Source organism: Mobula hypostoma, chromosome 14, assembly GCF_963921235.1.
Source record: "Mobula hypostoma chromosome 14, sMobHyp1.1, whole genome shotgun sequence".
NCBI classification, from domain to species: domain Eukaryota; kingdom Metazoa; phylum Chordata; class Chondrichthyes; order Myliobatiformes; family Myliobatidae; genus Mobula; species Mobula hypostoma.
Genome location: NC_086110.1, coordinates 16012333 through 16034120, shown reverse-complemented (window position 1 = coordinate 16034120; position 21788 = coordinate 16012333). Strand labels below are relative to the sequence as shown.

General features: G+C 42.8%; 1 protein-coding gene across 2 annotated transcripts; it reads left to right on the top strand.

Annotated features, from left to right (window-relative positions):
• Window positions 1-284: 284 nt before the first annotated feature.
• Window positions 285-17519, top strand: LOC134356111 (zinc finger protein 319-like). Of its 2 annotated transcripts, XM_063066723.1 has the most exons (3): window positions 285-776; window positions 10268-12027; window positions 15894-17519. In XM_063066723.1, exons 2-3 carry the CDS (start codon window positions 10368-10370, stop codon window positions 15926-15928), a joined length of 1695 nt encoding a protein of 564 aa, XP_062922793.1. In that variant the 5' UTR covers window positions 285-776; window positions 10268-10367; the 3' UTR covers window positions 15929-17519. The 2 variants fall into 2 exon arrangements, with proteins under 2 accessions (XP_062922793.1, XP_062922792.1); XM_063066722.1 differs by lacking the exon at window positions 15894-17519 and having other exon boundaries at window positions 10268-15859.
• The last annotated feature ends 4269 nt before the right edge of the window (window positions 17520-21788 follow it).

The window sequence follows — 21788 nt, the reverse complement described above, 5'->3', positions numbered from 1 at the left end:
TACAGAAGACAGTGAAGAAATAGTCTGTGCAAAGCTATAATGCAGAGAACACAATCAGAGGCAAGTTCACGGTAGTGCAAGTAGTGTTCCGTAGTGTTCTATTGCTGAGGCAGCGTTAAGTCACAATCTTTCTGTCCCATTATCTATGTCCTCATTAGCGTCTAGATAGTCCCTTTTACTTTGCCCGCCTTCTGTAGTCCTTTACCGTATATTTCTAATAATGAATCCTCTCACACGAGTCTTCTTCATTGGAAGACTCCCATACACCAGCAATGCCTTTAATTCTTTCTTCTGCTCAACAAAAGGCAGTCTGAAGAACTTTGCCAATATTTTTCAAACGTAATCAATTGTATTTTTAAGATTAAAAGTAAGGATTTGGAGTCAATGGTGGGGCGGAAGGTGCACATGTAGATATGACCGGAGTGGGTGTTTCACACGGGAGGGGAGGAGGAAAGGGCTGCCTGGGATTAACCTGCTGGAGCTGGGGCCGCCAGGGGCAGCAGAGAGTCGGCAGCAATGACAGGAAATCCCGCGGCTGCTCTTGGCTTCCTGTTTACGCGGGCCACTCGACTCCCGGCCGGAGGAGGGGATTTTCGCACTTGGCCGATGATGGGACTGTCCGGCAGCACTTGGAGCCGCTGCCCTGGAGCTTAGCTTGGGTCTCATCGCTTCGCACCTGGCCGAGGGTACGAGGAGGCTCGAGGTGGTCCGCGGTTGCCCCTCTCAACCCTGGGCCCGGGGTAGCGCTGGAAGCCGGGGCGGACCGAGGAGCCCAGGTAACAAGCGACGGGAGGCGACCTGCTGAAGGAAGCACCCAGCGTCCCGAGGGTTTCGAAGAGTGAGGTGGCGGGCACAGGGGGATGGAGCGGCATCTCCTGCCCCGACGTCAGGGCCGCTGACTCAACAAGGTGGGCCGGCGGCCATTGTGTCTCCGGCCTGGGCCGGGCACAGAGACAACGGCGCTGGCCGGCGGCAGGAGGTGGGGACACAGGCCCGGGCCCGGAAGGCAGAACCGCGTCCTGGGCCCCAGAGGCCACGCCGCTCCCGGCCCATGTGCCGACTTCTGTAATGCCAACAGCCGCTTGTAGTGAGCTGAGCCCTCGTATGCCGGTGCAGATCCCCACCATGGCATCAAGGTGGTAATGATTTTCCCCTGACAGGTGTGAGTGCATTTCCCTGGCAGTAACAGTTACACTTGCCTCCCTCCATCCCACACCCACTGAAAGTCCGGGCCGATATCATTAGACTTGTTCCCCTACAGCTGATTATATTTGCCTCCCCTTCGACCGTGGCAGTTACCCCTGCTTATATGCAGTTTTCTCCGATCTTTGCCACTCATTAACATAGTTGCCCCCTTGCTTGTTGGGAGCTAGAAGTGCAGTTTGTAGGACTTGGGCAGCCAGCATGTATTGCCCCGTCTTAATTAAGCCCCCTTGAATCTTCAGCCTTTGTTGCAAAGGTGATACTTCGGTGCGGTTTAAACAGTTCCACATTTTAGTACGCGCATCCATGAAGGAACTGCAGAATGTTTCCAAGTCAGGATAGTGCACAAAATAAAGAGGAACTTGCAGGTGGCGGCGATCCAAGTGGCGGCACTCCTCTTGTCCTCGACGTGTAAGGTCATGGGATTCGGAGGTACTGATGCAGAAGCCATGATGAGTCACTGCAGTGTATTTTACAAATGATGTAGACTGCAGAGAATTATTTTTTAAAAAACAATAAATTAGGTGTTGGGTGAGCAGGTCACTTTATCTTTAGAGTGCTCGAGCGTTGTTGTAGGTCTACTTAAAGCAAGTGGAAAGCTTTCTGTGATCTTCCTTGGAGGCTTTTGGGGTGGATATGAGCTGAGTTACAGTCTGCAGGGTACCCAGCTTCTGACTAGCTCAAGTATTCGTGTGGGTAGTTACCATTTCTGAACCAGGGTAGCAGAGTGGCATAGCCAGAGAGCTGCCCCAGTAACTCTGGGTTCAATCCTGACCCCTGGTGCTGAGTGCATGTTACACATTCCCTCTGACTGCTTGGTTTACCCCTGGATGCTTAGGCCTCTCATGTCCTGAAGGCACAGCTGTGCAAAGTTACAAAGTAATTGTAAATTGGCCCAAGTGGTAGGGGTGAGTGGGGAAGTTGATGGGTGTGAGTTCAGAATAAAATAACAGTGGTGTGACTTGGTGAGCTGAAGGGTCTGTATCTGTGATGCCTTACTACTGTCACTGTATTCTGGTGGCTGATGGGAATACTGGAACATCAAAGGGAAATATTTAGAGTATTGAGGAACATTTCTGCTTCACACTTGTATTGTGAGAATGTTGTCCAAATTAAAATCAGGTTTAATATCACTGACATACAGTATGTTGTGAAATTTGTTTTTCTGCAGCAGTGCAGTACATTATAAAAAATCTAAAAATTGCAATAAATGTATTTTAAAAATAAATTGGTAGTGCAAAAAGAGCAAAAATAGTGAGTTCTGTTCTCAGGTTGGTTCATTGTCCTTTAAGAAATCTGATGGAAATGGGGAAGAAGCTATTCCTAAAATGTTGAGTGTGTGTCTTCAGGCTCCTGTACCTCCTTTTTATTGGTAGCACTAAGAGAGCATTTCCTGGGTGATCTTTAGTAATAGTTGCCAGCGTTTTGAAACATTACCTTTTGAAGATGTTCTCAGTGTTGGGGAGGCCATGATGGAGTGGGTTGAGCTTGCGAAGCTCCGCAGCTTTTTCTGATGCTGTGCAATGGCCGTACTAGATGGTGATGCAGCCAGTCAGAATGGTTTTCAAGGTACACGTGTAGAAATTTGCTGGAGTCTTTGGTGACATCATAACTCTCCTCAAACACCAAATGATATATATCTGCCGACGTGCCTTCTTTGTAACTGCATCAATACGTTGGACCCAGGATAGCTCTTCAGAGCTGTTGACACCCAAGAACTTCAAACTGCTTACCCTTTCCATTGCAGATCCTTCAATGAAAACTGATATGTGTTCCCTCGAATTGCCTTCCTGAAGTTCACAATCAATACCTTGGTCTCACTGATGTTGAGTGCAAGGTTTTTGTTGCGACAACTATCCAAGCAGCTGATCTAATTCCTGTACGCCGCCTCATCACCATCTGAGATTCTGCCAACAATATTTGTATTATTGGCTAAATTATAGATGGTGTGCTGTGTCTAGCCACATAATTAGGGGGGAGGTGGTTAGAGAGAGTAGAACAGCAGGCTAAGTATGCATTCTTGAGGTGCAGCGGTGTTGATTGTCAGTGAGGAAGAGATCTTGTTGCACGCTGACACCGAAGGCCTTCTTATTTGAGGTGTTGCAAATGGAATTGAATACTGTACGGACATCAACAGAAAACATTTGATAGCAGAGTTGTTTTAGCAGATTCCTAGAAGCGGGGAGGATGAATGTAGTTGCTCACCAGTGGTTGGATATTGTGAAGGCAGTGGCCCATCTGTTCCTTAGCAGGTAATCACCAGTCTTGACCCAAAACATCAGCAGCCCATTTTCCTCCACTGATGCTGCCTGACCTGCTGAGTTGTTCCTTTAGCAGTTTTTTGCTCCGGGTATACAGTAACCCACTTTGCCATGACAATTATGAATACATTGCTCTTCACTCTTTAGTATAGGAGCTATAAGAGAATTTATCACTTGATTTGTGGTAGCAACATGGGATATAATTTCTCGTTATTGAGCATCGTACACATATTACACAGATAATTAACTGCCTGCATGCACAGTCCTTAGTGACACCTGGATTTTTTTGTGGTATATCTAAGGAATTTTTTTTCCTTTGGTTAATTGAGGCATGTAAATAGCTTATGAAAATTTTTAACCTGTTGGAAAAGAAGAGTATTTGAAGTGTTGAGTTTGTTTGCTCATCAAGAGCAGCTTGAAGCAATGAATCTTCTGCTTCAGAACTTGATTGCCCACAATTCTCGGCCCCATTCATTTCAACAGTCAGGACAGTCATGAGCTGGCAAATGCAGAAGTGATTACTACTTCACCATTTATAAATCTTGTCTATCTCAGATTCATTTATTAAGAGTGGGGAACAAATTTGTTCCTAATTCCTCTTCCAGTGTTCAAAATCCAAACACCTGCCCTCCGATTTATTTTTGTAGCCTAGCTTCCAGCACAGAAAAGTGCCAGTGTGTCAGAGTGAAGGACAGCTTTTTGCACTAAACTACTTGGTGTCTTGTAGTTGGTTTGCACAAGTTACTTTGTGACTGTAAATTATGTCAGCACATGTCACTTTAGAGCTGTTCCTTCTAAATTAATATTTTGCATTTTAATTAAATTAAGCAAAGTAATTGTAATTTTTAACCATGTTAGTGGTTAAAAATTATATTGGCAGATTATAATTAGCAACATATTACGTGCATGGAAGACAATCAACATAAGATACCATTTAAAATGAAACTTTGCAGTGGCAGCAGAAACTTTTACTTCACTTCCTTATTATTAAACGGTGTTACAGGTTTCCTATCAGTGGAAAGTTGTGTATCACATTAGATTCTATATAATCATTAGGCAAATTAATGCAGGGCCACAAATTACCAGCGGTTAAAGCTCTTTAACCAGAGCACTTCAATTGATTTGAATGCCTACAGCAGTTATACCAGTTCTGGATCGCTCACCATAAGTTTTGCTGATTAATATTCTAGAGGAGATAAACCTGATATTGTGATTTTTTTTCTGGTGGTGTAACTGAGGGAGGGTTCAGTAGAGCAAGGGTTGTAGTTCTGATTGGACATTCCAAAGAATCCTATCCAAATCCCACCCTAGTAGTTAATGGGAGGCAAGATATCTAATAGTTTGTGGAGTACATCCGAAAGAAGAATGTTCAGGAAAGTAAATGATTTGTTATCACACTTTCAAGATAAAATCCATCTCGACCAGGACTGACTCACATAATTCTTTACCACAACTTAGCCATCATAGTGCACAAATAGAAGTGGTTCCAAAATACACATTCTTGTTTTTCCCCTGGATTCAGGCTGATTTTTGCAAGAATCCAGAAATCAAAGCCACTCCGGTGTAGTTAGTGGCTTTGAGGTAAGCTTCATACAGCTGACTGTAAGCATGTTTTCATCATGGGAAGTTACTCAGCTGAGGATGTGAATTTTCAGACTGACACCATATTGTTGTCATATAGTATAGTTATTTTCTAGAAAGTGATCAAACCAGAATGATCAATTAAAAGCATAATGCAAAGTGATGAATTTACAATTTAAGGGTATCGATTTGAAGTTTCCTTTTCTATGGCTAATTGATACTGGTACATAAGGAAAATATCTCATAAGACATTAAAGCTGCTACATGTTTGGAGCTTGAGATTATGATCTTAGTTGTACATGGAAATTTTTCATCTGTCAGCACTTGGCCATTACACTGCCTGAAGGTAAACAGGTTGCTTCCCTCGGTCTTTGCAAACCAGGAATAAAACAGCCTACTTGAGTTGTTCTGAGTCAGTCCTTTCTTTCCACTGTCTGCACAGCAGCCACTCATCATTATATTATCAATGCCTTGACCAGGAAAAGAGTTGACCACAATTTTCTCAGTTCATATTGAACCTGTACTATATTGCAGCACGAACTTAACTTGAACAGAACGTCATTCAAACAAGATCAAACTGAACTGATTGCAAGTCTGATGTTTGCCTGCTACTGCCTTCCCTAACTTCTTCATACCTTCAGGCAGCTGGCAGACTAGCACCAGAAAAAAAATGTCCTTCCATTGCTAATGTTGTAGAAAGGCCATTGATTTATTATTATCCCTTAAGGCAGAGTACAAGGACATCTTATCCTTGTTCATTCTTTGTCCATTGAAGTCACGTCCAGATCTGAGAGTTGGTCTTCAAGCCCCAAGCCCGTGAAGCATTCTTTTCACTCAATGCTTTTCGAAGTATCAAATTTTCTTTGAATGCAAGAGGCCCAGAATTTTGTGTCATTTTCCACATGTAGCCAGATGAGTGAGCTGACTGAGGCTAAGTCTTAAAATGCATCTCAGTATTTTATTAACTTTGATAATTGCTTTATTATTCAAATACCTTGCAACAATCTTATTACGGTAGCATTTTCTGTTTTTGTTATCTGTGTTAGTTATTTTTAATTCCGATTTCAGTACAGTGAGAGATCCCTTGTAGGATCACAGCTTCAGCTGGAATTACCAGTGGCTGGCCATTTTTACCTGGCTTTTGTTTACAAGCTGTGCCATAACAATGGTGTTTATGTTGTTGATCAAGGATTTTCACTGTCTACTTTTATCAGGTAGCCTGTCCCCTAATCTGAGGAAAGACATCCTTGCCATAGAGGGAGTACAAAGAAGGTTCACCAGATTGATTCCTGGGATGGCAGAACTTTCATATGAAGAAAGACTGGATGAACTGGGCTTGTACTCGTTGGAATTTAGAAGATTGAGGGGGGATCTGATTGAAACGTATAAAATCCTAAAGGGATTGGACAGGCTAGATGCAGGAAGATTGTTCCCGATGTCGGGGAAGTCCAGAACAAGGGGTCACAGTTTGAGGATAAAGGGGAAGCCTTTTAGGACCGAGATTAGGAAAAACTTCTTCACACAGAGAGTGGTGAATCTGTGGAATTCTCTGCCGCAGGAAACAGTTGAGGCCAGTTCATTGGCTATATTTAAGAGGGAGTTAGATATGGCCCTTGTGGCTACGGGGATCAGGGGTATGGAGGGAAGGCTGGGGCGGGGTTCTGAGTTGGATGATCAGCCATGATCATAATAAATGGCAGTGCAGGCTTGAAGGGCCGAATGGCCTACTCCTGCACCTATTTTCTATGTTTCTATTATTGGTTTAAATCTGGCTGGTTGTTCCTGGACATACAAGAGACTGCAGAGCATGTCTTATGAGGCTGGGCTGATTGGGCTAGGGCTTTTCTCTGAAACCGCGGAGGATGAGAGGAGATTTATTGGAGATGTACAAGATGATAAGAGGCATAGATTGAGTGGAGGGCCATAGACTTTTTCCCAGTATGCAAATGCCTAACACAAGGGCACTTAATTTTAGGTGATTGGTGGAAAATATACGGGATGTCAAAGGTAAGTTTTTTCACAGTGTGTGGTGGATGCGTGGAACCATCATACACACTGTGGGTGCCAGGGGTGTTGGGAGAAGCAGATCCATTAGGGACATTAAAGAAACTCTTAGATAGGCACGTGGCTGATAGAAAGATGTAGGGAAGGGTTAGGTTGATCTTAGATCCCCACAACATTGTGGGCTGAAGGGCCTGTGCTGTACTGTAGTGTTCTATGTTCTGGAATCTGGAGCAACAAACAATCTGCTGGAAGAACTAGTAAATATTTTGACCCAAAACATCGATAATTCCTTTTCTCCCACAGACGCGGCGTGATCCGCTGAGTTCCTCCAGCAGATTGCTTGTTGTTCCTGGTCACCCCTGGAACTCTCGTTTGATACGGTCAAAGAAGGTCAATACTGCCAGCTTATCCTGGGCAGACATGATGAGTGAAAAAGAGCTCGACTGGGAGAATGCATTGTATGTCATTGACCCGGTTAGATGGTTGTCTGGGCCATGCAGAGCAGGGGTCCCCAACCTTTTCTGCAACGCAGACCGGTTTATTATTGACAATATTCTTGCGAACCAACCGACCCGGGGTGGGGCGGGGATAGTGTTGCCAATGGACAAGAGTAGCAGTTTACCCCGAGTAAGACTACAATGACCATGAAGCCTTGCGCGGGCACCTGTGCGCGTGCGTGTACGTGCTGATTTTTTTCCTATAAATTGTTTTTGGCGATTCTGTTCGGTGGGGGGTGTTAGTCACGACTGGAATATAGGTGATAAGTGGCTAATACACTCAATTTTGTTTCTAAAAGGGTTTATCTAACGAATTTAATATTAATCACACAGCGCATATTTTCCTTGCATGAATATAGTGATAAGTCAATTATCAGGCGAGCTTGAAGTAAACGTTGAACGAACTTCTAGTAGAAGTACTAGAGGCAGGTTCGATATTATCATTTAAAGAAAAATTGGATAGGTATATGGACAGGAAAGGAATGGAGGGTTATGGGCTGAGTGCAGGTCGGTGGACTAGGTGAGAGTAGCGTTCTGCATGGACTACAAGGGCAGAGATGGCCTGTTTCTGTGCTGTAATTGTTATATGGTTATATAAGTCAATAGCATCATAACATTTTAAGTAACATTTGGATACTAAACACACAGCACATATTTTCCCCGTATGAACATAGAAAATCATTGCAACACACCAATATCGCTGAATCAGTGGGAGCCCTGGGCTTGTCTCCCTGCAACGAGACCATCCCATCGAGGGGTGATGGGAGACAGCGATACTCGAAGGGGGTTCCTTATGTCCAGTCCATTCCGCAATTTAGTTTTCATTGCATTCATTGCAGAGATATATTGGAAATAGAAGCAACGTTTTCAGTGGCTATCTCAGGATATTTAGCCTTGACCTTGATCCAGAATGCTAGCAGAGATGTTCTGTCAAACATACTTTTCAGCCCGCCGACATTTGCAAGCTCGAGGAGTTGATCTTTTTCCCGCGCTGACATAGATGACGCGCTGGTAATGACCTCGCGTGCGTTCAAGCTCAACAGTGGGCGTGACAGGGAATGAGGAAAGGTGCAGCTGACTCATACTGCCAAATCATATCGTTTCCTTGTGGCCCGGTAGCACATGCTTTGCGGCCCGGTGATTGGGGACCGTTGATGTAGAGTCTCGGCTATACCTTTGTATTGACTGTCATGTCACTTTGTATCTTTACCTCTTTAAGGTAAATAGTGAGTTTAGGGTTAAATGCAGTGACTAAATATTTTATGTTGCTTATTCAAAAGTGGCTTCAGACTAGTTATACACCTGTCTTGGCTTTTTCAATGATGTTAATAGCATGATATATTCACACAAAATTGTCTATCATGGCGCCATAGTGGTTATTGCGAGACTATATCAGTTTGGGGTGTCGGAGTTCAATTCTGGCGTCCTCTGCAAGTCATTTTTATGTCCTTCCCCTGAGTACACGGTGGGTTTCCGCTGTGTGCTCTGGTTTCCTCCCACAGTCCAAAGACTTGCTGTTAAGTGGTTAATTGGTTGTTGTAAATTGCCCTGTGATTAGGCTAGGATTAGACAGGTGGGTTGCTGGACAGTGTGGCTTGTTGGACTGGAAGAACCTGTTCTGCGCTGTAACTCTAAGTAAGTAAAATAATGCTGGGCAGTCATTTGCTCCTTTGCCCCAGGAATGGTCCAATAAAGAAAAAAATGTATGCACAGTATCAGTACTGTTCTGTCAGTGATGGGGCCATCTTGTCCATCAGAACCACCAAAAAGTTATCAAATTACATTCTAGTAATAGTAGATAGAGATCTATTATTACCTTTTGCTGCAGAATGTGGAGGAGAGGGGTGGCAAATATAAACTCACTGATTTCTTACTTTCTAAGCAGTACTTGTATGAACTATTCCTTTTTTCTTTTACCTGAGTGCATCATGATAATTTTTAAATGTGCTTCGAGTTCATCTGCTAAGATCTTGTTGCAAATGTTGTGATTTTGGGCCAGAATGAAAAACAAGAATTTACTGGGCCAGGTTACGTTGTGTCACACTACTAGTAATACTAATTTTTGTCTTTAATTTTCCAAAAACGCACCCATCCATCATTTTTATTATTTAACTAATTAAAAAAAACATTTTTGCTATTTGCCTACCTCTTTAACCCTCCTTCCCCTGATTACCTCCAAATTCCCTCAACACCTTCCCCCGTCAGTTGAGTTCTCTTCCTATTTTGTTTCCATTCTTGCCAAAGTCATCATAATTCCTTTTTATTTCTTTAGCTGCTCTGATTTCTCTTTGGTACTTTGAGGAACTTTCTATAAGTTTTACGTGATAATCTTTAGAACAGAGATGAGAAGGAATTTCTTTAGCCAGAGGGTAGTAATCTGCAATTCATTGCCACAGATGACTGTGGAGGCCAAGGCATTGGGTATATTTAAAGTGGAGGTTGATAGGTTCTTGATTAGTCAGTGTGTCAAAGATTACAGGGAGAAACCAGGAGAATGGGTTTGAGGGAGATGGTGTTAGCCATGATGAAATGGTGAGCAGACTAAATGGGCCAAATGGCCTAATTATGCTCCTATGTCTAATAGTGGTATAATGAAGGACACAATCCAGTTCTCAGAAGGTATGCTATCTCTGTAGAGACTGTAGCTCTTAGTAACATTTTTACATTACTGTCTTCAAAGCTGCTTTTTAACAAAGCTAATTTAACTATTTTTTTTAACAGGTTAGAAAGACTTCTTTCTCAGTGTGGAGTCTTCAAAAGACCAGGATAAAGTCTTTTGTTTGGTCGTGGGAAACACTTTTCCAATGTGAGGCCTTTCACCATGACTGAGTGTTGGGAGGAGCACCCCGCTGCTCCGCCCCTGGTGGAGAACTGTATCCCCCAGAGTAACGAACGAGCCCTTGAGTTTGCCATTGTGTTCCCAGCCGACGCCGCCCTTCAGCAGCATCAGCCCCTGTCAGCTGAGTGCTCCCAGAAATGCAGCATGTGTGGCCAGACCATCACGCAACTCTCCGAGCTCCAGCAGCACCCGTGCTTTATTAACATGAATCGCTTCTTCCAGTGCGCCCAGTGCCAGAAGACTTTCAGCCAGTCCACCGACCTCTTGCAGCACCATTGCGGACAACTGGAGGAGAAGCCCTTCATCTGCCACGTTTGCAAGATGGGCTTTTCCCAGCTGCTGGCACTGGTCCAGCACCAGAATGTCCACAACGAGAACAACCCCTTCAAATGCACCATCTGCGGAGAGAACTTCCAGCAGTCCTCCGAACTCTTTCTGCACCAGAGGGCCCACATCGAAGAGCAGCCCTTTGAGTGCACGGTCTGCAAGAAGAAGTTCAAGGATTCCTCTGAGCTGGTTGCCCACCAACAGTTCCATGCACCCGAGAAACCCTTCAAATGTAACGTTTGCCAGAAGGGCTTCAAGAAGTCCTCGCAGCTGGTGCGCCACCAGTACATCCACGGTGAGAAGCCCTTCAAGTGCTTGTCCTGTGAGAAGGCCTTCCGGCACGCCTCCGAACTACAGAGGCATCAGCGGGTGCACACCGGAGAGCGGCCCTTCAAGTGCACCCAGTGCGACAAGACCTTCAGCCAGTCCTCGCACCTGGCCCACCACCAGCGCATCCACTCGGGCGAACGGCCCTACGATTGCAGCATCTGCCACAAGAGCTTCAAGCACCGCTCGCACCTGGTGCGGCACATGTGTGTGCACGCCGGTGAGGACATGTTCAAGTGTGTCATCTGCCACGCCGGCTTCAAGCAGCCGGGGGAGCTGCTGCAGCACCAGTGCACGGCAGATGGCGATCGCCCCTACAAGTGCAGCCAGTGCCCTAAGACCTTCAAGCGCGCGTCCTACCTCCAGCACCACCAGCGCGTCCACTCGGGGGAGAGGCCCTTCAAGTGCACCACTTGCCAGATGAGCTTCAAGCAGCTGTACGCACTGGTGCGGCATCAGCGCACCCACACGGGAGACAAGCCCTACAGATGCACGGTGTGCGACAAAGGCTTCAGTGAATCCTCACACCTCCTCTACCACCAACACATCCACACGGGGGAGAGCCTCTTCCAGTGCACGGGCTGCCAGAAGAGCTTCAAAGACTCCTCGGAGCTCCTGAGGCACCGGTGCGCCCGGGTAGAAGGCAAGCCGTTCAAGTGTACTGTGTGTCAGAAGGCGTACAAGCGCGTCTCGGCCCTGCAGGTCCACGAAGCCACCCACGTCGAGGAGCGGCCGTTCAAGTGCAATGCCTGTGAGAGGCGCTTTGCGTGCTCCTCCGAGCTAGTCGAGCACCCGTGCCGCCCCGCCAAGGAAAAGCCCTTGAAATGCAGCGACTGTGAGAAGCGGTTCAAATACTCATCGGACGTGGAGCGGCACCGGCGTGTTCACACTGGAGACAAACCTTTCAAGTGCATCACTTGTGACAAGGGCTTTAAGCAGAAGGAGCACCTGATAAAGCACCAGAATGTCCACGCCAGGGAGAGTCAGTGTAAGTGCACGTGGTGTGGGGAGAGGTTTACAGAGCTGAGCTACCTGCAGGAGCACTGCCTTCAGCACACAGCCGAAAACTCCTTTGAAGGTTCTGCTTGTGGACAGTGATAATTTTTTTTTTCCCTTTGGAAGTTTGATCTTACAAACTGTGGTGCAGATAGGTTTGTATGAGTTGACAGGAGGTGTTGTTCCTTATGGCAGAGTGTCCAAGTTTCATGGGCTTTGTATGGAGCCCCAAGGTTCTCCATCCCTCTATAAAGTTTCCTAACTTTGTTGATACCAATAGATCTTGGTAATCTGATTTAGGAGTTAAACATCAATAAAATCTCTCAACCCCCACAGACTCTCAGAAACAAAACAGGGCAAACCAGCAAGTTGGATATATAAGAGCAAATAGAAATGTGCTGCTCAGGTTGCCAGGCTTGTGGAATGCATGTGACCAGAGTTCAGATACTGTCATTTTAGCAATGATCGATCACACCAAATTATTTCCAGTGAACTGTAAACCTTATGGTTTAGTGATCTGGTTTTTGTGTTCCTTATACCTTTCCACTGTTGGAAATGGAAAGGCTGTTAAAGTTAGTGCTACAATACTGTTTTTGTGTGTGACAACACTGGAAAGCACCTTCCTTTTCCCCTCTGTCCAACAGAGTTTTGTGATTTGTTTTGCAATTGGTCTTCTGTGATTTTTTTTTTCACATGTACTCACAATGTCCCCTTCTTTCATGCGATCCTCCTTTCAGTGATCAAGTGGGAGGCAAATGAAACGGTAGATGTTGGAATCAAATGAATATAGAAATGCTGGAAGAGCTCAGCCAATGCAACTGCATCTGTGGAAAATGAAACTAGTTAAATTTTTATAACTGCAATATTAACTGTTTACTCTTTCTACTGGTGCTGCTTGATTGGCTGAGTTCTATCGGTGTTTTTGTTTTTCCTAAGGGATTGGGAGCTTGCTTTCATTAACATGAATCCAAAAATGAGTGTTAACATCTTTATTGTAATAAAACTGTAATGTGGAAAGAAGCATTTGTGCGTTTTGAGATTGCAGAGTTGTAAGATGTGGGAGCATATAATTAGCGCCGTTGTTTTCCTAAAACTGCAGAGTGCCATCTTTCTATGCTGCAAAGTGTCCAATGCAGGTGTCCAATCACATTCGAAGCTTTAGAAAAACTTGGTTTGCCTTGCTCTACTGCCTTCTGTTTACACTTTCCCTGGTAACTAGGACCACAGGCCATAACTGAACTCATCCTAATCCTGGGAATTTTTTTGCCCACAGTTCTGTTTTACTGCTGATCCACTTTTCCTGGTGGAAAGTTCCTTCCCCACAACTCTTGTTTGAGTAATGTGAATGTTAAAGAAATGGGATGCAATAGTTGAAATGTATTTTACTACATCTTAAGCTACCTAATTTGTCCAGCGGGCCTGGAGGCTTGGAGTCAAGGCAGCTTGTTTCCACCGGGTGCCAGTCAATGTTCCTGTGCTGGTGGCTGCCAGGAAGGGTATCAGTGTGGCTCTGAGCTGGGCTTTTCCCCATTGCCAAATCCATGGCCTTTATGCATTCCCACATAAAGCCGGAGCAATTCATTTAAACAGAGTAATTTAAATGCACAATGCTCCAAGATATTGGTATAGCTCCAGTGTCCCATGCAATTGTGCTCACTTGGGTTACAGTTGCTGCTAGTTGCACCTTAAAGCAAATATGTAAATTATCACACACACAGCTGAATAGTTCTCAAGTAAAATCTGAACTGAAATATTTTCTTAAATGGATTAGACTCCTCGACAGTTAATATCAGATGAAAAATTATCTGTGGTGAGTGTTTTATTATATTGAAACCTGCAAGTTCAGTGGTGGCTTTGGTTTGGATCAGGTTGATGGGACATGTACTGAGGAGACAGTTGTCTCTGGCCTGTGAAGCAATTATCCACCCATAGACTACAATAGTTGGAGCATTGTGAATTATTTTCAGAATTCTATTGCAAATGTATAATTGAAAATAGATTTTAATTTATGTATTTTAAAGTTGCTTGATAACTAGTGCTACATTTCACTGCTGCAAAATGTTGAACTTGAGTTCTGTTTTTTTAAATTTTTGGTCGTATTGGCTTCGGTGAGAGAAAGATGGATTCATGAGCAAGTCTTTCAAAAGCACTAGTTTTAACAAGAATATTTGATATAAATGTCCTTGTCATTATTGGAAAGGAAACCACAAAGTTTTTTTTTATGGGTTTTTTGCCATTTCAACGTCTACAGTCTGAATATAACACAGGATGGATGTGAAGTTATGGACACAGCAGAGCTCGAATGACAAGTCTCCTTTGAAAATGAACCTGCACCACAGAAAGTTGGGCAAGAAGTCAGCCAAACATGATCTATCACCTTAAGTGATTGCAGTCTTTACAAAGGTGGACTTTTGATGAGAAGAGTGGTATGTTTTTGCCAATTGAATCAAGGCTGTTGTCATTTTGTGTCATCTCCATTTTGTAAGCACTAACAGTTTGCTAATGCAGATGCTAAAATGAAAAGCAGATTAATAAAAATTGAGTAGAATTAATATACTGTCTTATCAAAATAGTTTCAAGCTGCCTGTAGGATGTCTCCACGGTTACCAGTGTTTTTAGGAATGTAAAAGAGCTGTCTCTCCTGCTGTTGCGCATGGCTAATTGCAGAAAATGGGATTGTAGATAATCTACATCCTTGCTGAGTGTAAAGAGAGTATTTGATTGTAAGCTGTCAAATAGGAAACTGAGTGCAAACTACATAGCATGTTAACTCTCAATTCCGTTGGCTTACCATTGAATATTCTCATACCACAAGTGTGATGTGTTTTTAAAAGAAGTGTCACAGAAAGTTGTTTTTTATTTTATTACAAATGAATTTTATTTTGTCTGGGCTACCATAGATACAAGATGACAAGTGATTTACTTTCAGGGTTCAGGTGACACCATAAACCATACAGTTGATTGATGTAATCAGAACCCAGAGAATGAATTACAGCCTGATACTCTTGCCACTTGTAATTTTTTTATTAATATACATAGTCTTAATAAAATTAAATAAATACTAATGAAATTTAATGGTGCCGACTGATATGATTACTGCAGAATATAACAGTTGATTCACAGGAAACTATAATAAAGCAATTTTGCTCTTCTGAAGGAGAATGAGAAGGGAATTGATTTTGGAACCAGCTGTGGGATCAATTAATTTTTAAGTGGATAATGTTAGATTTGGATCATAATAATGTTTCTCTTTTTTATTAGAGCTCTAATTATCAGTCTTATAATGGTTCTAATTGAATGTAAGCAACGGAATGTTGTGTAAATTCTCTTCAATTACTTTTTAGGATCATGATCAAACTGATCTTTCTGTAGGTTCCTATTTGCAAATGGTATTTTCTTTGGCTTTTCTTCAGATGTAACTATTTGATAGACTATGAATTAATCTTTCTAGGAAACTGTTTCTTTAGACATACCGGTCTAACTGGATGTAACATTCTACCAATGTTAAACACAGGTTGATAAGTTTCAGATTGTTGAGAATGTACCGTTAATCTGACAAATGTTTAGCCAACACATTTAGAAGTTTGGACTCTTTTCCTTAAGGTTTTACAGGAAGAAGAAAAATGAAGAAATGAATCGTATTTGTGTCTCCTAGACAGATGTCACATGAGAAGCTCAGCACCTTGGCTAAACGTGTTGTACCTCATATTGATTTTATCCATGCCCTTTTGGACCTTGTACTCCTAATTACTGCCCCAGAGTATTTAATTTGGGAAGGTCGTGTCAACCTGTTAGCATTAACAAGTGTTACATTGTAAAAGTCACTGATGAAGTTTTGTTTTATTTTCTCTGTCGTAGATCTCCTTTTGTACATGAAGTCTGAAGTCACCTGAACGGGGAAAGAATCTTGCCATTTAAAAAGAAATTCAACTTGCTCATCATTGGACATTTGGCAGAAATTTGTGTTTAGATCCCATTCTAATTTTTTTTATATATAATTGCATGCACTCTGCTACCAGAAAAACCTGGGTTTCATTTTGATAGACAGAGCATCTCCATTGCGACAACAGAACTACAGGACACTAGCACAGCTCTTAAGCCAGGTTGAAAGAAATTCTTGCATAATGAGTTGATTAATAACCTAACCTTCAGTAAATGGCCTGACTCTAGAAGGTGATTGATAGACAACTCGCTCTGTTCTGAACACAAAAAGGGTGGCACTAAATACGAAATGGTTACAGAAAAAATGCAAATACATTACATGTACAAATAATATTTAACTAAAATATCACTTTTTATGAAATCATATATATCCACAGCAGCTGCATAAAACTGTACAAAAGATGTACTGAAACTTTCCAGTACCAAACCGTAACTGGGGATTTCTGTTTGATTTGAGAGAGCTAATGTAGCAGAGATAACAATATTTAAAACTTTGGGCTGCAAAAGTAAGTGGAAGGAGGAGAAGAATATGGATGTACAGTATGTATGGGAAATATGAGTTGTATTAAGGAATAATAATATATACTTATAAATTGAAATCTGTAAAAAAAAGTTAAAAATGCTTAGGGAAGAACCTGTGCATCCATATCTCTTCCAAGTAATTAGATTATTATGCTAAGGAAGGAATGTGTCTTAATACCCTTTGATGAATTGGAAGCAAAACTAATTTAGAAGTAAGAGTTTCATTCATTCTTGCAGTTCTGTGTTAAATTTATTTTCCTGTATTTTTGTTAAAAATGTAACAAAAGAATAAGTAAATCAGACTAAATGTGTGGAAGCCCATGGTCAGAACTTTGAGAACCCATTGTTACTATATTAATATTGTCACGGTAGGTTTTTGAATGAGGCTACAAATGATAGCTACGTAGGTCTGTGCTAATTCAGTGGAGAATAACAGTTTACGGGTTTGGGATATGTGGAAATCATGTTGAGATGTTTCATAATGTAAGCAATTCAAATAGTGTTCCACACAAGTCAGCATGGTTTGGTCTGATTATTAACAAAGTTCTTCGGAGCAAAAGACAGGGCAACCAAAATGATACTGGATAAGAGGATTTAAAAAAGAAATAGGGAAATATTCATAGTTGAAAGCCTTGATCTGGATGGATTGTAAATGTAAGTATGAAATGTAGTAAGGAGAAATAGCAGAGATTTTAACATAATTAAAACAGGAAGTAGAGAAATGGCTGATAGTTAATGTGATTCCTGTATATTTTTAAATAAAAGCTAACACAAACCCAGTGACCTTTTGAACACTAATGATGATGGGAAGTAGTTTAGAATTCTTCCTTGGAATGAGGACCAGAAATGTAAAATCACGTAATCTAAATGGAAGGTCATGTTCAGTTATCTACAATGACTTCTCTGAAGAAGTAACAGAAAATATATGTGGAGATGGGACAGGTAGCATTATTAATAACAATTGGGTTTTGAAGGTGAGGAATTAAACTTAGGCAGGTTTGCATATGATCCGTGACATTGTTTATAAATGGTTTAAATTTCAATATTTACAGAAATTCCATAGCAAATTAGCACTTGGAGAGGAGTGCTTCAAAATCAGATTTAATGAACTGGTTAAAAAGAGGATGCTGATGGACAACAATGTTTGCAAAGCAGTTCATTTTGAAAGTGAGTATAAATGAGCTATTCATTGGAAAGTAAGTGATTGAGAATGGATCAGAGGGTATAGGATAGACTTTGGGTAGTCTTTTAAAGTTGAGAATGACTTGTCTAGTTCGAAAGAGTGGAACACATATAAAATGCTGGAGGAACTTAGCAAGTCAGGCATTGGGGAGGGATGAGTGGAGGGGGCTCTAATCGTCACTCCCAACTGATCTTCCTCCCAACACTTACCTCTGCAGCAAGTGTGACAAGTGCTATACCTACTCCCTATCCATCATTCAGCCCCCAAACAGTTCCTCAAAGTGAGGTGACACGTCTGTGAGTCTGTCAGGGTCATTTATATTGGTGCTCCCAGTGCGGCACCTACATTGGTGAGCTCCGTCACAGATTGGTGGACCGCTTTGTCAAGCACCTTGACTGGTTACAGCAAAAGGCAGGAATTCCTGGTGGCCACTAGTTTCAATTTGACTTCCTCTTCCCATTCTGACATCTGTCCATGGCTTCCTCTACTACTATGATGAGGTCAACCACAGGTTGGAGGAGCAGCACCTCATTCCATATGAGTACCCTCCAACCTGATGACATAAACATTGATTTCTCTGACTTCTCGTAACTTTCCCTCCCTCCCCGTCTTTCCAAGGTTCATTATAAATTCCCTCTCACCCCTTTTCATCTACCCACCACCTCACTCTGGTTCCCTTCCATGATCCACTGTCCTATTGGATTCCTCTTTCTTCAGCACTTTACCTCCTAACTTCTTACTTCATTCCCACCTACCTGCCTTCCCTATCACCTGCCAGCTTCTACTTCTCCACCCATCTTCTGGCTTCTGACTCCTTCCTTTCCAATCCTGATGAAATATCTCAGCCTAAAATGTCTCCTGTTTATTCCTGATATCGATGTCTGTCTTGCTGGGTTCTTCCAATATTTGGTCAAGATTTCCAGCATCTGCAGAATCTCGTGTTTCTGAGTGTGGAAATATGTGAATTACTTTTAGTTAGATGGCCATTGCACAGCAACTAATATTTGGGCTTGATGGGATGAGATCCTGGTCTGGAGATTTTGAAAATAGTGCGGATAGAGTTAGTGAGTGCAATGATTATTATCTTCGAGAGATTCTGGAAGTGTTCCTGTGGATTGAAGGATAACTAAAGTGAGCAGAATATTGAAGCGAAGGAGTGAGAAGGGAGGCATTGCTCTGTTAGCTATCATCAGAAGTAGGAATGATGCAGGAATTTGTACAGATCGATGTAATATGGAACACAGTAAAGAGGATGTGCGCAACTATTGTGGGCAGTAGTCTTTGGCTAATCTATTTGAGTGCTTTGAAGGTGTGACCAGCAGGATATGATGAATCAGTGAATATGGTGTATTTGGATTTTCAAAAACTTTCAATAAGGCAACTAAATTGTAGTATGTGGAATTCAGATTATATTCTGACGTGGACTCAGGGATTAGAGTACAGAGGAAATCAAAGAATGAGATTAAATGACGAGAAAATGTGCAGATGCTAGAAATCCAAGCAATACACACAAAATGCTGGAAGAACGCAGCAGGCTAGGCAGGATCTATGGAAAAGAGGATAGTTGACATTTCAGGCCAAGACTCAGGACTTCAAGGGAGTTGTGCTGAAGGTCTCGGCCCGAAACATCAACTACTCTTTTCCATAGATGCTGCCTGGCTTGCTGAGTTCCTCCAGCATTTTATGTGAGTTGCTAATGAGATTAAATGGATTGTTCTCAGATCAAATGGCTGGATACCACCTGAATTGGTTCTCGGGCTCCTATTATTCAAATCCAGGTCGGAGGTTTGGCTGTAGGACCCAAATGTCACATTTCCATCTTTGTTGATGATACTAAACTAGGTGAGTGCAAGTAGGGAGCAGGGTGTAATGGGGCTTTTGAAGGATATAGATAAGCTCAGTGACTTGGTAGAAACATGGGAGCTGCAGCATAATGTGGAACAGTAGGGTATGATGGATCAGGAAAAAAAATCGAAAACAGCGTTTTTAAATGATGGGAGATTGGGTAATATTGAATTTCAGAGGAATAGTAGATATCTGTGTCACCGCAAGGCTCGGTGCTGGGACCACAGCTATTTACAATATACGTAATAATTTAGATGAAGGGATTAAAAGTAACATCAGCAAATTTGCAGATGACACAAAGCTGGATGACAGTGAGGAGGATGTTATGAGAATGCAGGGTGGCTTGGACAGGTTGGGTGAGTGGGCAGATGCAGTTCAATGTAGATAAATGTGCGGTTATCCACTTTGGAGGCAAGAACAGGAAGGCAGATTACTATCTGAATGGTGTCAAGTTAGGAAAAGGGGAAGTACAATGAGATCTGGGTGTCCTTGTTCATCAGTCACTGAAAGTAAGCATACAGGTACAGCAGGCAGTGAAGAAAGCTAATGGCATGTTGGCCTTCATAACAAGGGGAGTTGAGTATAGGAGCAAAGAGGTCCTTCTGCAGTTGTACAAGGCCCTGGTGAGACCCTACCTAGAGTATTGTGTGCAGTTTTGGTCTCCAAATTTGAGGAAGGACATTCTTGCTATGGAGGGAGTGCAGCATAGGTTCACTGGGTTAATTCCATAGATAGCGGGAATGTCATATGTTGAAAGATTGGAGCGACTGGGCTTGTATACGCTGGAATTTAGAAGGATGAGAGGGGATCTGATTGAAACATATAAGATTATTAAGGGATTGGACACGCTAGAGGCAGGAAACATGTTCCCGATGTTGGGGGAGTCCAGAACCAGAGGCCACAGTTTAAGATTAAGGGGTAGACCATTTAGAACGGAGTTGAGGAAAAACTTTTTCACACAGAGGGTTGTGGATCTGTGGAATGCTCTGCCTCAGAAGGCAGTGGAGGCCAATTCTCTGATTCTTTCAAGAAAGAGTTAGAGCTCTTAAAGATAGTGGAGTCAAGGGATATGGGGAGAAGGCAGGAAAAGGGTACTGATTGTGGGTGATCAGTCTTGATCACAGTGAATGGCGGTGCTGACTCAAAGGGCCAAATGGCCTACTCCTGCACCTATTGTCTATAAAACTACTATGTACACAGTAAGCAACTAAGAAGACAAAGGTTATTAGTCTTTGACTACAGGAGTTAATTATATGGGGGGTGGGGAGGCTGCTTGGTAAGACTCCACCAGGACTGTTCTGGATAACTTTAGTGCCTGTGTCTAAAATTTACACCAGTGTAGTTCAAGGGAAGTTTATTATCAATGCACATATATGTCACCACATACAACCCTGAGGCTTATTTTCTTGCGGGCAATCACAATAAATACAAGAAACACAGCAGAATGAAAGACTGCACCCAAGGACAGACAGTAACCAATGACCAATCCCGCCCCCCCCCCCCCCCACAAACTGCAAATATAAAACAAAAGGGAAAAAAGTAGTAATAAATAAGCAATAAAAATTGGGAACCTGAGATGAAGAGTCCTAGAAAGTGAATGCGCAGGTTGTGGAACAGTTCAGTGCTGGGGTGAGTGAATACCCCTTCTGGTTCTACAGCCTGATGGCTGAGGGGTAATAACTGTTTCTGAACCCGGTGGTGGGGCTCCGGAGGCCCCTGTATCTGCCTGATGGCAGCAGCGATAAGAGAGCATAGCTTGGATGGTGGGGCCCTTCAAAATAAATGCAACGGTGCTCCATTTAGATGTGCTCAAAGCTGGGCAGGGCTTTACTAGTGATGGTCTAGGTCGTACCCACTACATTTTGTGGGCTTTCCTGTACCAGGCTGTGATGCAACCAGTCAATACGCTCTCCACCATACATCTATAGAAGTTAGTCAAAGTCCTACATGTCACATCAAATCTTCCCAAACTGCTAAGACAGTAGAAGCTTTGCCGCACTCTTTTCGTAATGGCACATACATACTGGACCCAGGACAGATCCCCCGAAATTATTACTCTAAGGAATTTAACGTTGCTGACTCTCTTCACTTCTGAGCTCCTGCTGATAATTGGCTTCCTCCTGAAATCAATAGCCATCTCCTTGGTCTTGCTGACATTGAGTGTGAGAGGTTGCCGTATCACCACTCAGCCAGATTTTCAATCACACCTCCAGTATGCTGATTCGTCACTACCTTTGATTCAGCCAACGACAGTGGAGTTG

What these genes read in the sequence shown, in the direction of transcription:
- LOC134356111 (XM_063066722.1), top strand. Translation starts at nt 10,368, where the DNA reads ATGACTGAGTGTTGGGAGGAGCACCCCGCTGCTCCGCCCCTGGTGGAG.